The sequence below is a fragment of the Spodoptera frugiperda genome, chromosome 26, assembly GCF_023101765.2.
Source record: "Spodoptera frugiperda isolate SF20-4 chromosome 26, AGI-APGP_CSIRO_Sfru_2.0, whole genome shotgun sequence".
Classification (NCBI taxonomy): Eukaryota; Metazoa; Arthropoda; class Insecta; order Lepidoptera; family Noctuidae; genus Spodoptera; species Spodoptera frugiperda.
The window spans coordinates 10540325-10553809 of record NC_064237.1 but is presented as its reverse complement, the minus strand read 5'-3'; the positions used below and the strand labels follow the sequence as shown (position 1 = coordinate 10553809).

General features: G+C 37.2%; 4 protein-coding genes across 5 annotated transcripts in view; 1 reads left to right on the top strand and 3 right to left on the bottom strand.

Annotated features, from left to right (window-relative positions):
- The window catches only part of LOC118264079 (uncharacterized), a 58314-nt gene extending 52114 nt beyond the window's left edge, over positions 1–6200 (bottom strand). For both annotated transcript variants that reach the window (XM_035576432.2, XM_035576431.2), the window contains exon 1: positions 5800–6200. In XM_035576432.2, coding sequence (XP_035432325.1) covers positions 5800–5925 — 126 coding nt within the window. In that variant the 5' untranslated portion in view covers positions 5926–6200. The remainder of the gene's footprint in view (positions 1–5799) is intronic.
- A 278-nt stretch (positions 6201–6478) lies between these two features.
- On the top strand, positions 6479–8815 carry LOC118264516 (nudC domain-containing protein 3). The gene is made up of 5 exons (XM_035577044.2): positions 6479–6706; positions 6899–7383; positions 7618–7803; positions 8189–8304; positions 8608–8815. Exons 1-5 carry the CDS (start codon positions 6594–6596, stop codon positions 8788–8790), a joined length of 1083 nt encoding a protein of 360 aa, XP_035432937.2. The 5' UTR covers positions 6479–6593; the 3' UTR covers positions 8791–8815.
- Positions 8816–9114: 299 nt separating this feature from the next.
- On the bottom strand, positions 9115–10562 carry LOC118264517 (zinc-type alcohol dehydrogenase-like protein SERP1785). Its single transcript, XM_035577046.2, has one exon. It carries the CDS (start codon positions 10378–10380, stop codon positions 9349–9351), a length of 1032 nt encoding a protein of 343 aa, XP_035432939.2. The 5' UTR covers positions 10381–10562; the 3' UTR covers positions 9115–9348.
- Positions 10563–11956: 1394 nt separating this feature from the next.
- LOC118264652 (zinc-type alcohol dehydrogenase-like protein SE_1777) lies at positions 11957–13485 on the bottom strand. The gene has a single exon (XM_050705162.1). The coding sequence runs from the start codon at positions 13319–13321 to the stop codon at positions 12215–12217; it is 1107 nt and encodes a 368-aa protein (XP_050561119.1). The 5' UTR covers positions 13322–13485; the 3' UTR covers positions 11957–12214.

The following is a 13485-nucleotide window of genomic DNA, read 5'->3' as shown; positions in this document are numbered from 1 at the left end:
GAGGCAGCAATCACGCTTGACCATGCAATATCCGTACACATGCAATACGAGCAATTTCAAAACTTACAAATTATGAACAACTTGGAAGTTAGCAACGTTTTTATAACCTTTTAAGTTAGTTCCGTCAGTCACATAAAATTTATAAGCAGTTTCCGGTAATTCCGATACATGAGTTAGGTCTAAATAATCATTACTTAAGGATTTAAAGTCTATTTTTTCAATCAATATTTTACGCGTATGTTCGGCTCGCGTCCTCCAGAGGTAGTGTTGGTTATTCCGCTTAATATAATTCGGCTAATAAATCGATTAAAAACAGTTAATAGTCATTAATAGCCAACTATGGATGATACTGTTAATGTTATTTTAGTGATTGGAAACCCCTTCATGGTTTTTAGGCTTAGTAATGTCAGATTAGACTTAATTTTCATCATCTTTCTTTATCTTTTTTTTTTTTTTTTTTTGAGGGAGGAAATCATCCAATGACTTCTCCCGCCCTAGGTGAGGCGAGAGGAGTGTCTTCTTCTGCTTTGAGCCGGAGCCCCGGTAACCTTTTACGTTGTCCGCAGCTCCGGGTCGGGCATCGGAAGTCGTGAGAAGTGGGTGTCGTCGTGCAGGAAAGCGGGTTGCCTCTATAATCACCCATTGTCGATGACGTGTAGACACACGCATTTAGGAATTTTCGTCACCGAAGTTTGTTCAACTAAAGAATTAGGACAAAGTTTAACCGTTCATTTAGGTGCAGTATTTATTTTCTAACCCATGGGTAGAAACTAAAGAAATCTGTATCAATTTAAAAGAATAGCGGCCAAAAAGGCCTTTACAACTTAATACTTTAATATAGGAAGCTAAAACAAACTTGTATAATTGTGTCATCACCCCCCAAAAATCGAAACTTTCAAGTCTCTATGAAGAAACGTAATCACTTAGCGTAGGGCTCCAGTCTGGCAAGAAACTAAGCGACCAAACGTGTCTGTTTTACCAGACGCCAAGCATTAAACAAACCACCTGTCAGTGGAGCCAAGACCCGAGCATTTCAAGTGCTACCGACTTATCTTTGGGTAGTGTAGGTGGGTGACGTAGGCGGATAAAATTAGAACAGTCTCTGGTCACAGTGGCATGGCCTTAGTGGTAGGACAAGATGATTAAAGAGGTGTGTTTACATCCCTATTCTGCCATCAATTGCAAAGATAGGACGAACCTATTGCTATTCATGGTACTTTTTTAACATAGTTGTAAATGATGAGATGATATAACATAGGTATTCTTGTTCTATACGGTTATCAGATGTACTTGTTGCATTGAGTTTTAACTTTAATGATAGAACGTTGGTTCTGTACTTTTATTCTGTATTAGCTAATAGATTGAGTTGTGACTTTAAAGTCTATTTTACGTTAAAAAATAGAAAATGTTCTTGCGACTGACGACAACTTGCCGTTGACAGTACGCATTAACAACAGCTCTACCTGATCCGGGGTTAAAAATCATCTTTCTTTTTTAAACTGTTTTTTTTTTTCATGTGGATGTAGATAAGTAAACATTACATCCGGAGCCCCAGGTAAGGCAATAAACAAACTGTTCTGTGTTCATCCCTTAATGCCCAGATGGTCTGCTCCTTCCGTAAATAGAAATTCATTCTCAAGTTTCTTTATTTACCCTGTGAACTTTGAGTCAATGAAAAGAGGATTACGATAGCCAATGTTGCATGAATTTAAAAATAGAGGCAGATTTATTCAATATTACGTAAATATGTGAGCAGCAAAGTCTGTTGCATTTTATCACGAATGCGGAAAGAAATAGGCAAATACCTAAAAATATATACGTGTTCTAAATAGTTACACTTCGATATGTTACAAAAAATTTGGTGTTGAAATCAAGAAGAGTCGATACTAAGTCTTTTTGCAGTCTATCTATCAAGAAGTCTATTACTTTGACTTGACTAGCTATTCTACTATTACTAATACATAGTCCATGACAATTATTATCGTACGCATTGTACACAGAATCACTAGAAAGTCCGTTCGTAATTCGTGTTTATTACATAAAACCATCTCGCACTCACAGAATATTTAACGTATTTGCATAAACCACTTTCTTTGGCCTTTGCATAACTCGAAAAAGACCAAACGTAGAAAATCACTCGGATTCGGATACACGATGAAAGTTTAGTGTGATGTTCATTCAAGCGGATATTTTGAGCTAATTTTAGTTTATAATAATTTAAAATTCAAATGTAGGTTTAGCATTTCTTCATCTTTTTGTTCAATCGAAATAAGCATATCTAGGTATCAATCCAGCTTAGGAAATTGATAATATTTTGTGAAACTCAAACAACAACTGCAGAATTTCCAAACCGATAACCGAAACCGAATGAAACAGCAGTTTGCTTGAACCGAAAACAATTGTAAGTATCATACGGAACACTTATAGCCAATTCACTACACCTGACTTTAGCACAAAGTAATAAACAAATAATTTACGTAACGTACGAGTCACGGTTACCATTATGCGGTAACTAAAGTATGCATGTTCAGAGATGTTCACACAGATTTCGTCACTTTCACGATCGATTTCTCTCATGCTTTCCACCGTTTGTCTCTACAAGATCTAATAGACTTTGATAATGTATGTAGATAGTAGCGGATTCGCCACACGTCTTTGAGACGCCTCGTAAACTACAATTAGGCTTCATTTAAAGAAAGCCCTCATTGAATGCTGTGAGAACAGAGAGAGATTAACTTTTCTCGATATAACTAACTAGCTACTTGCGCGCGGTTTCACCCGCCCTGCTCGGTTCCTATTGATCGTAGCGTGATGATTTATAGCCTACCTTCCTCGATAAATGCGCTATCCAACACAAAAAAAAATATTCACATCGGACCAGTAGTTCCTGAGATTAGCGCGTTCAAACAAACAAACAAACAAACAAACAAACTCTTCAGCTTTATAATATTAGTATAGATTTAATCGCAGATACGAGATAGTATAGAAATTACTTTATAACTTATACGGAAGAAGCAGATGATCTATTTTAAGATGAGAACTGTAATGGTCTTTTCAACTAGAATTGAATTGGTTTATTTGTAGGTGATAACCTATGTAAGGGGAAGGCCTTTGTTCAGCAGTAGACGTCTCTCGGCTGATGATGGTGATGGTAACCTATGTAATCATTCAAATGGTTACTGAAATCGTAGATTATAGCAATTTTGCTATACAATTTTATAGCTGTATTTTTAACGTATCTCATTTTAAATGTCACAAAAACTTCTGAGGAGCATTAATGCTATAAAAACATAAATCCTTCAGGGCTACAGATTGTATGTATGATAATTGCTAATTTAATTCTCACATAAAACAAATTGTTTGTGATTTACGGTAAAACAATAAGAGGAAACACTGTTCCAATGAATGAACACACTAGTGGGGTATTGAAAAAACTAAAATAACGGATTACTTAACGTGATCTCTGGGTACCTATTCAGTTTTATCTTTTAACTAGCTGGCTTAATAAGGAGCCAACTAATAGCTATAGAAAAGGCACATAAGTTCCTACAAAACCAATTGTTTGAAGTAAAGTAAAGACACTCGTCGAAGGATTGGTCACGTAGTAACCTGTCTACGAGCAAAACCCAACCCCATTACAAAGGGAACAAAAAATTAAGCCGTCCTCGAGCAGGTACAAGGCAGAACATACTAGGTAGTTAGCTCGGCTTGCAAAAAAATCATGACCCCGACTTAAGAAAAGAAACTAAAAACCGGCAGGTTGATAGTTACAAAAACTGAGACGCACATAACAACCAAATTAACCGTGAGATGTTCCAGTTTTTTGCAAATTATGCGCTTTCTTATGTTAACTACAGGGGTTTTTGTGCATAATAACAACGATTGCTTGACCGTCGAGCCTTAAATAGGCAGTTTATTATTAAAAACGTGTTCTGCCGTGCAACGTTATCGGTCGTAGCATCTTTATCTCCACGACTGGGTGCACAGGAGTTGGCTCACGGAACAGTACAGTTACCAACACATTTGTTCGTGCCATTAATACGTGCATATTTATGCGTAACGTGTCTACTGTAACGGTGTCTCGGTAAGGACTCGAAAGAATACGTGCTACGATGATTTTATTTATTGAGCCCATTCCGCTGGTACAATCGAAATTCGTAATGAAATAGGGGATATGTTGTAAGTTAGATTTATTGATGATCAAGATTGTATTCATTACGTGGAGGTAGCTCACGCATGATGCAAAACAATTGGCAATGAAGAAAAGTGTTAAGATGTTAATCACATTGTTTGTTTGGAGGAAGGTGTTAGCAGCTGTTCTCCAAGTTTCTCAATAGTTTCGTTATTACTTTGACTGCGACCTTGTAACTTGAGGCTGAAGCTGATGACACTCATTCACTGATTTAAACATCGAAGGCTTCAAAACTGTTGACTCCTTGAATACCCAGCAAACATTTTTGTCATATAAACAAACATTTATATAACTTTGAGTCGTATTAAAGTTATTTTACAGTAGTTTTTATAACTCTTCGTCGTGTACTGGTGCCTTATCTGACCGAATAGTCATATACATTTTTGGTCGTATTATAATGTCATATAGACGTTATTACGACTTTTTTATACAATCATCGTATAATAGTGTCTACGACGACATCTTTATAACTTACATACACAACTGTTTCGTCGTGTAAACGTTTTCGTAGTATAAACGTCGAAATACTGTCAATTTTGTCATATAATTACCTTTTACACGACCGCTATACGGACAATTGTTGTTTAAACGTAGTATTAGTAACCATCACATATAAGTCGAATATTAGTCTTAAGAACGACCTCTATACGTCCTAAAGTATCACAAACATGATAATACGACTGCTATATAATTAATAGTCATGTTAAAGGTTTATAATAACCTTGTATCCCACTTCCACCATTTTTAAATCAAATTTATAATATTTATTTACAATGAACTCGCAGCTTATTGGTCGGGAAGTTATATAGTTGTCATATAACGCAGTCACATAGTAAATTATTCATAAAAATATGTGATAACATTAAAATTTTGAAGGCGCATTAAAAATTTGTTAAAAACTAACTTCACATTAATCAGTAAACTTGATTGCCCAATGGTTTACAACTGATGGAATGGTTTTATCACCTCAAATAACAAGAAAAAAAAACAAAATAAATACCGCTGTCAAAAACACTACTCCATTAAAATAATATTTTATAATATTCGTTCTTAATATAATCTTTAAACGACCATTACATACCGATTACATCATATAAAAATCATATTTGTGACAATAAGTCGAATACACGCCGCAACAGCTACCACTACACGACATGTAGTCAAATCGCCGACGCGTATATGACTACTATGCGACTAATTAGGTGTTTTATATGACTGTTATACGAAACTCTTAGCGCCTTAAGTTATATAAAATGGGCCCAAATGCCGTCGAGTAAACGTCCTTATGACGTTTATACGACTAGACTAAATAACATTAAGTTGTTACCAAAACGTCTACTCGACGTCTTAAATGTTTGTTGGGTAAACTGTCAATTAAATATGGGTAGTTATTTTGACAACTAATTGACCTCAATCTGTCTATAACTCTACGACTACCTAACTACGAAAAAAAACTAAGTCTAGAAGCTGTTGTAAATTTTTGTATTTTTTTTTTTCAAATAATTAATGCAATGTAGGTACTTAAAAATAAAAGTATAAGGTAAACAAAGATATAAAATTGTTAGTATCATGCAATAAATTAAATATTAAATTAATGATATTCTTACCTGTATGTGTGTCCGCTTAACTTCAATATAAAGCCAGTTATCCGTCGAGAAGGCTATAGCCATTAAAGCAGCAGCCACGATTGCTGTAATGGTCGCTATAGACAAAGTTACCGCTGAGCAAGGCATTTTTACAACCTTCAAGAGACAGTAAAAGATAGAAGAGGTTTAAAGGAATATTATCACAATCACAACACTTTGTATCCTAAAAGTTCACCTATACAGCATTTTCGTAAACACTTAACGGTTCGGAGAACACGACAGCACACACACAATATAATAAAAACTCATATGAATGCGGTCATCGCCTGCAGCGTACCGAGTTCGCGCGCGAGACTTCTTTGCCTACTTCACCTCGCCTTGCCTTGCCGCTCTCTTGCGGATGTGAAACTTTCGAAAGCGAACTAACACCGCCAAGTGGCGGGAATGCAAATTAAAAAACTGGTTTTGGGATGCCAACGTAAAAAAATAAGTAATCCTTGGGAATTTTAAAATATTTGTAAAGTTTAGTATAAAATTATCCTCAGTTTACAATATAAATTAAAATAATGGTATGATGTTTATATTCAATTAATCAAATCTAAACTATAAATAAAATAAAATAGGCTACAGTAAAACGGAACGTGGCAATGTCAAAACGAGAAAACTTCACTCATTCATCGTTCGTCAAACGTCAAATAGTCTTGATTTCGTTTTCATTCGTTCACTCTCATTCATTTAATTTGTTTCGAAAGAGAACATCAACAAGAAAAATAACACATCGAAAATTATATATTTATGAACTAAATACGGTGATAATGTCGGATACTTACGATGTAACAAAATACGACGATGTGTTGACGTCGATACTAGTCAACGAGAAATCTATATTAGGCTTCCTATCTGCAATATTCGGTTTTTTAGCCAGAAGGTTGGTTCTTTCTATTGTTTTTGTACGTAAGTTGTGCAAGTTTTTGGCAACATAACTTACCAAGATCCTTCACAACGTTCACAGAGATCATAGCCAGTCAATATACTAAAGTTTACTATTATCATTTCAAAATGAAGGTACACCCAATTTGTTTCTAATTTACATCTCACCAAAGACCGATTCCATTTTCAGGACTGACTTCTACTATGTACCTCAAGGCGCGTACGAAAACATGGGCTTCCCGCCGGGAGTCGCAGAAGAGTTGGTGATCAAGGTCCTTAGAACATGTGACCCCAAAACATGGAAGGGAACAAATGGGGCTCAGAAACAGTTAGACCTTACCAATGAGATTATGTGTTCAACGGTGGCCCAAGAAGTGGAGGTAGTCGCTGAGAATGAGGAAGCGAGTGAAGATGAAGCCGCCACACAAACTGATCAGAAATCTGATGAAACTTCTCAACAATCAGTAGATACTTCTAAAAAATCTGAACAAATTCTTGTCAAGCCTGTTGATAATGCCAAAAAGCCTCCTGAGTCTCCGGATCCTGTATCAAGTACTTCTAGAGCTATACCAGAAGGCTACAAGCCTCCCGAGATACCGGTTCAGAAGGACAGTGATACTTACAATGGTGCTGAGCGAGAGAATTACTTGTGGTCACAGAATATTATGGAATTAGGTACTGACTTGTTTATTATACCCTTTTATTCTTAACTAGCTTATTTCATCATAATCCATTCAGTAGCTTGATATACAATTCCAGACTCCATGCTATTACTAAGAAATTTTCTAAAAACCAAAAAATGCCTAGCAATGCTTTGTCTGACCCGGCAGAATCAAACCCAAACCCCTTGCCGGTTAGCCAAACATATAACTATTTCTAATTTTAACAAAACAATAATCTAAATTTCAGATGTCATTGTGAAGTTGCCCCCTGATATAAAATCGTCCAAGGATCTGAAGGTGGCTATCAACGCAGGAGATATAAGTGTGGCCACTAGAAATGGTGATGTTATCATAAAGGACACCCTGCCTTATAAGATAAAGGCCATGGACAGCTTTTGGAGCATGACTGGAGGAAAATTGTTAATGCATCTAGGTAATAATTGTGTTGAAATTGTTTGAAAAGTAGTTACACTAAATACTGTAATGTTAAACTATATAAGGGCACTAACTGCCAATGATTCTTAATCTTTCGTCTATGGATATATGAGACGCAATAGAAAACATGTTGTGTCCCCCACAGGTCTGAGCTCCAGCATATGACGGGCTAATAACGATTTTGTTCCCAAAACAATTGCTAAGGAATGGGTTAAGTTACCATTAAATTACTTTGAGTATGACGGTTAATATCTCTTTTCTTTATGCCAAAAGTTTTTAGTCATTATTCTAAATATTGCTGTGCACTAAATACTAAGAAATATTTTATTAATATCTAAAATACATTTGGACTTCTACTGACATGTTTTGTTTCTATTTTACAGAGAAAGTCCAGGAGAGATGGTGGAATAGACTGCTGAATAGTGAACCGCCAATAGACCTGGATAAGATAGACTGTTCCAGACCTCTGGATGATTTACCTGAAGATCATGTTGCCAAGGTAAAGAACATTGATATTAACAGATCGTTTGCTGGAACATAAATCTAAATGAGACAAAATCAATGCATTTTCTAGTGTGTCCCTTAAACATTTTCTTTTTTTTTTGGATTTCTGGATGTTTGTCTTTCAATCATGCCAAGACAACTGAATGAAATTTGGTATACAGACAGGGCATGAGTTGACTTGGGTGATAGAATACTTATTTATATGGGGACGCGTGCAAAGCCGCTGGCATATTTTAGCATGCTATTTAAAATAAACAAACATCCAATCAATATTAATTTTCTAAAACTTTATTTCTAGGTTCGTGAACTACAATGGAATCAAGAAAGAAAAATGAAAGGTCTGCCGACTAGTGATGAAATTCGCAATATGGATGTATTGAAGAAAGCATGGAATGCACCCGGATCCCCATTCATAGGTCAAGAGTTTGATCCGAGTGTGCTCAGTAATTCTTCTCATACAATAGGATCTTTTGGTCACTAATTTACGATTAAATTATTCAAAATTGTTTATTTGTGTATAATTTTTGAAAACTAATTTATTATTTAAGAGATTATCAGTGAAAATGTTCTGCTCCTATAAAAACACTAACTCCAAAAGTTAACAATTTGTTAGTTTGTTAGTAACAAATACTCTGTACTGGATAGACCTACGATATACGGGTAAGATTTTTTTATTATTCTTCTTGAAGTATATAACAAAATCTGAACTTATTTGCTTACTTCAAACCTTCCTGAGAAATTTATCAAACGCACAACTAAAAGTAAATAAAATAAAATTGCATACAAACCAATCAAGAAAACGAAACAAAGTATATTTTATTGAATTACGACAAAAACCAATTAAGTAGGAAGTATAGATAGATATACTTCATCAATAAATGTAGACTTAGTAGTTACTAAGTCTTCTTACTTAGAATTTTAAATAAGTGGTTTCACATAAAACCTACTTAACAATTCACCAAAGTTGGAATAATCATAAGCTTATCAGCCATCATTACCTACTCGTATACATAACTGCTGTAAAAACTTAATGTAGTTATTAAAACCCAGTCAACACTAGTTTACCAATCAAGGTTTTATCTTCTAGAAGTTTGTGAGCCGCTTTAACATTAGCAGCATTGATTGGGCTCATAGTTCTTGTAAGGGTGCATTTCAGCTTGCCCTCTTCCATCCACTGCGCTGCTTCCTTCAACAACTCGTAATGCCTGGACCTGTCATCAGTTTTATACTTGATCCTCGTAGCCATCATTTCTGACACCAAAGTTACACTTTTGTCCTTCAATGGCCTCAAATCTACGAGAGCACTGCAGTCAACAATCAAACAAATCTTACCCTGAGGTTTGATTGCCTTCATCAATGTATCCCAGTACGGTGCGGGGTCGAAGTTAACCAGAATAAAGTCCACTCCTGCTCCAAACCCATTTGCCTCCAGTTGTGGTATCAGATCCTGGGTGTGGTTGAGGACTATGTCTGCTCCAAACTGGCGCGTGAACGCCTGAGTTTCTGGACGCGATGCTGTGCCTATTACTTTCAGACCGAGGTTCTTAACTATCTGTGTAGCTACTGATCCCACTCCTCCAGCACTGTTGATGACCAAGAATGACTTTCCTTTGTCCTTTTCAGTAATCAGTAGGCGATCGAATATGGACTCGGTGGCAGTTAGCGTCACCAGCGGCATAGCGGCAGCTTGTTCAAATGTCCAGTTCTTAGGTTTTTTCGCCACTAGGAATTGGTCAACGGCGATGTACTCTGCATTGGCACCATTTCTTGATATGTCTGCGGTGAAAAGTACTTCGTCGCCGATGTTGAATAAGTTGGCTTCCTTACCCTTAGCGACGACGACTCCAGCGCCGTCCCATCCCAAAATGCGCGGGGGATTTTCTACTTTCGGTTTTGGAGCGCGTTGTTTGGTGTCTATAGGATTGACTGCGGCAGCCTTGACTTGAATCAACAAATCTGTGTCAGTCACAGTTGGTAAACTCACTTCCAAGTCGAGGAGACTCTCTTCGTGTTCGATCGGCAAGTACTTGTAGAGTCCCACAGCGCGCATTGTTTTCGGTAGACCAGACATTTTGATAAGCTAAATTGCGGGTATAGCGGCTGAATTTAGAATGACAACTGATTCAAACGAATATAAATATCATTATTTAATGCCATAGATATAGTACAGCCAACAATGACAAAGCTAAAATAAAATTCGTATCACGTAATGTTTGTGTTTCTTATCGAAATTTCAACGATACTGTCATACTGATACTTCAGGTTCAAGGCACCTACTCTACTTGTTGCAGTCTTTATCGTAGATATAAATTGTAAATAGTAACGTCTCTTCATATGTCTACTGAGAGATAGATAGATAGAGCAAAGGGTTGTTTCAATAAATAAACTATCATTGCGCTAGTATTTTGCGGTTCAGGCACAGTGGAGATTTGCAGATGGTCTATTTAGAAGACTTATAGGTTCTAATGATGACCTCCAAAGCAGTTGAAGTAAAGTAGCCAAGACCAAATTCCCTTCCTTCCCAATCGCCGATTCCCCAACAACCCTTAAATTCCTAACCCCCAAAATCCCGGCAATGCACGTCTACTGGCTCTGGTTTCGGGTATCGCATGGGCGGCGGCGATTGCTTACCATCAGGCGGCTTATACCATAAAAAAGTAGGAAACCTACACTCGCTAGTCTTGCTCCTTAAATTAACAAAAAATGGGCAGCGTTCTGATAAACCTGAACCTTTTCGTCTCCAACCGCCTGTCAAGCTTGGATATTATGGCAGACCCTTGTATACAGGAGGCCCATACTCCAGCAGTGGCCTATCACGGGCTGTTGACATGACTTAGGTAACCTATCGCATGACAATGACGATTATCTTCAGTAATCAAGTAGTCATCCTGATTATATTCCCATATTGAGTGACAATGCAATCTTGCACACCGTCTTATTAATATCTAGATGACGGGCAAAAAATAAAGCTATTTATATAGGGGTAATATTTAGTTTCTGTAAGTATTCCTTGATTCAATCCAGTATTATAAGTACCTACTACAATTTTTTTAGTAGCACTAAAAATACTGGATTGTATACTAACTAAAACTAATCTAACATACTGTTTAATGGATTAAGCAAAACTTTTTAAATTAAACTTCTTAGTTTATAAGTGGCGAAGCCCCGCCTTGCGAGGTTTCTTTTTCTGTCCGCAGTAGGGTTGCCAGATGGCCGGGATTTCCAGGATTGTCCCGGAATGTCCCGTGTCCAGTAATTTTTCTTTACTGTCCCGGAACTAAACAATACTAGTTTTTATCACAAAAATACAATGCAATGATCAGTCTGGATCTGACAACCCTATTCCGCAGGGTTTAAAGTAGCCTAACGGTAGCATCCGACAAGCCGTTCAAAGCTATCCGTCTATCGTGTCGGATTGTATGCCAAAGCCGATGCCGAAGCCGTGCATGGACTACTTTACCAGCTACACATTGTGTTGAGGTCAGTTCTAGTTGAGTAAATTGATAATATAATTCTTCATCCACATTTATAATATAAGTACTAAGTAGTAAGTAACTACATGTGTATTTATCTGACTGTACCTATCTAGGTAGTTACAGTCGAAGGGAAAGGATAGAATAAAGGGATGAAAATAACGGATACTACAATTTCTAATTAAAGTAATCTTTAAATAATACCAAACTAAAAATTACACATTACAACTATCCTTAATTAAGTATAATGATCATTATGATTACTAAATATTATTGAGATACCAGAAATAGGTACCTACTTATTTTTGGTATCACACTATACAAATACATGATGCTTTTAAGTATATTTGTAGGTACCTACACTTACAGAATAAGTATCTTGCCTACATTTAAATAAAGCAGTGAAATGACTATTAAGTTCGTAGTTTGTACTCAAAATCCTGTTAACACTAGTTTCCCAATCATTTTTTTCTCTTCCATAATTTTGTGCGCCTCTCGCAAGTTAGCAGCGTTGATAGGACTCAATGTTTTCGTCAAAGGACTCCTGAGCTTGCCTTCTTCCATCCACTTGGAGACCTCCTTGAAAATTTCGTAATGTCTTATTCTATCTTCGGTGTCATACTTCATTCTCGTAAACATCATTTCACCAACTAAAGTTATACTTTTGTCTTTCAACGTAGCTATGTTCACTGGAGCGCTGCTGTCCACTAGCATACAAATCTTACCCTGAGGTTTGATTGCCTTCATCATCGTATCCCAGTACGGTGCGGGGTCGAAGTTAACTAGAATAAAGTCCACTCCTGCTCCAAACCCATTTGCCTCCAGCTGTGGTATCAGATCCTGGGTGTGGTTGAGGACTATGTCTGCTCCAAACTGGCGCGTGAACGCCTGAGTTTCTGGACGCGATGCTGTGCCTATTACTTTCAGACCGAGGTTCTTGACAATCTGTGTAGCCACTGATCCCACTCCTCCAGCACTGTTGATGATTAAAATTGATTTTCCTTTGTCTTTCTCTGAGAGCAGTAGACGGTCAAATATTGACTCGCACGCCGTGAGCGTCACCAGAGGTATTGCGGCGGCTTGTTCAAATGTCCAGTTTTTGGGCTTGATTCCTACCAAATATTGGTCAACAGCCATGTATTGTGCATTAGAACCACTCTTCCTCAAGTCACCCGTGAAAAATACCTCGTCGCCGACATTGAATAAATTAGCTTTCTCTCCTTTAGAAACTACGACTCCTGCGCCGTCCCATCCCAGAATACGCGGTATAGCTTCTACGTTGGGTTTCGGAGCGCGCTGTTTAGTGTCAATGGGATTTACTGCAGTAGCTTTGACTTCAACTAGCACATCAGACGGTGTCACACTGGGGACTTTCACTTCTACGTCGATTAGACTGTTGACATCGCTTATCGGCAAGTATTTATAGAGGCCGACGGCTCTCATAGTTTTCGGGATCTTCAACATCGTGTTATTTTGAGACGCGTGCGCCGCGCTTGCGAACAGCAATATTACTGAGATATGGATATAAGCGATAGTCATGGACACAAACTGCGAAATGTCTACGTTGATAACAAATTGAATGATATACACTTGTTTTTAATAGAAATGTCTAAGTACTACGTGTATTGCATAACAATTTATCAAGATATCATCAACCGGCTTCGCGGTGGGCGTGAGTTTACTAAATCGTCTACATAACAACA

Bases quoted from the DNA above. Each gene is read 5' to 3' on its own strand.
- LOC118264516 (XM_035577044.2), top strand. From the start codon at position 6,594: ATGTCGGATACTTACGATGTAACAAAATACGACGATGTGTTGACGTCG. The intron at 6,707-6,898 runs GTTGGTTCTTTC...TTCCATTTTCAG, and splicing joins TTCGGTTTTTTAGCCAGAAG to GACTGACTTCTACTATGTAC. The intron at 7,384-7,617 runs GTACTGACTTGT...TCTAAATTTCAG, and splicing joins ACAGAATATTATGGAATTAG to ATGTCATTGTGAAGTTGCCC.
- LOC118264517 (XM_035577046.2), bottom strand. From the start codon at position 10,380: ATGTCTGGTCTACCGAAAACAATGCGCGCTGTGGGACTCTACAAGTAC.
- LOC118264652 (XM_050705162.1), bottom strand. From the start codon at position 13,321: ATGACTATCGCTTATATCCATATCTCAGTAATATTGCTGTTCGCAAGC.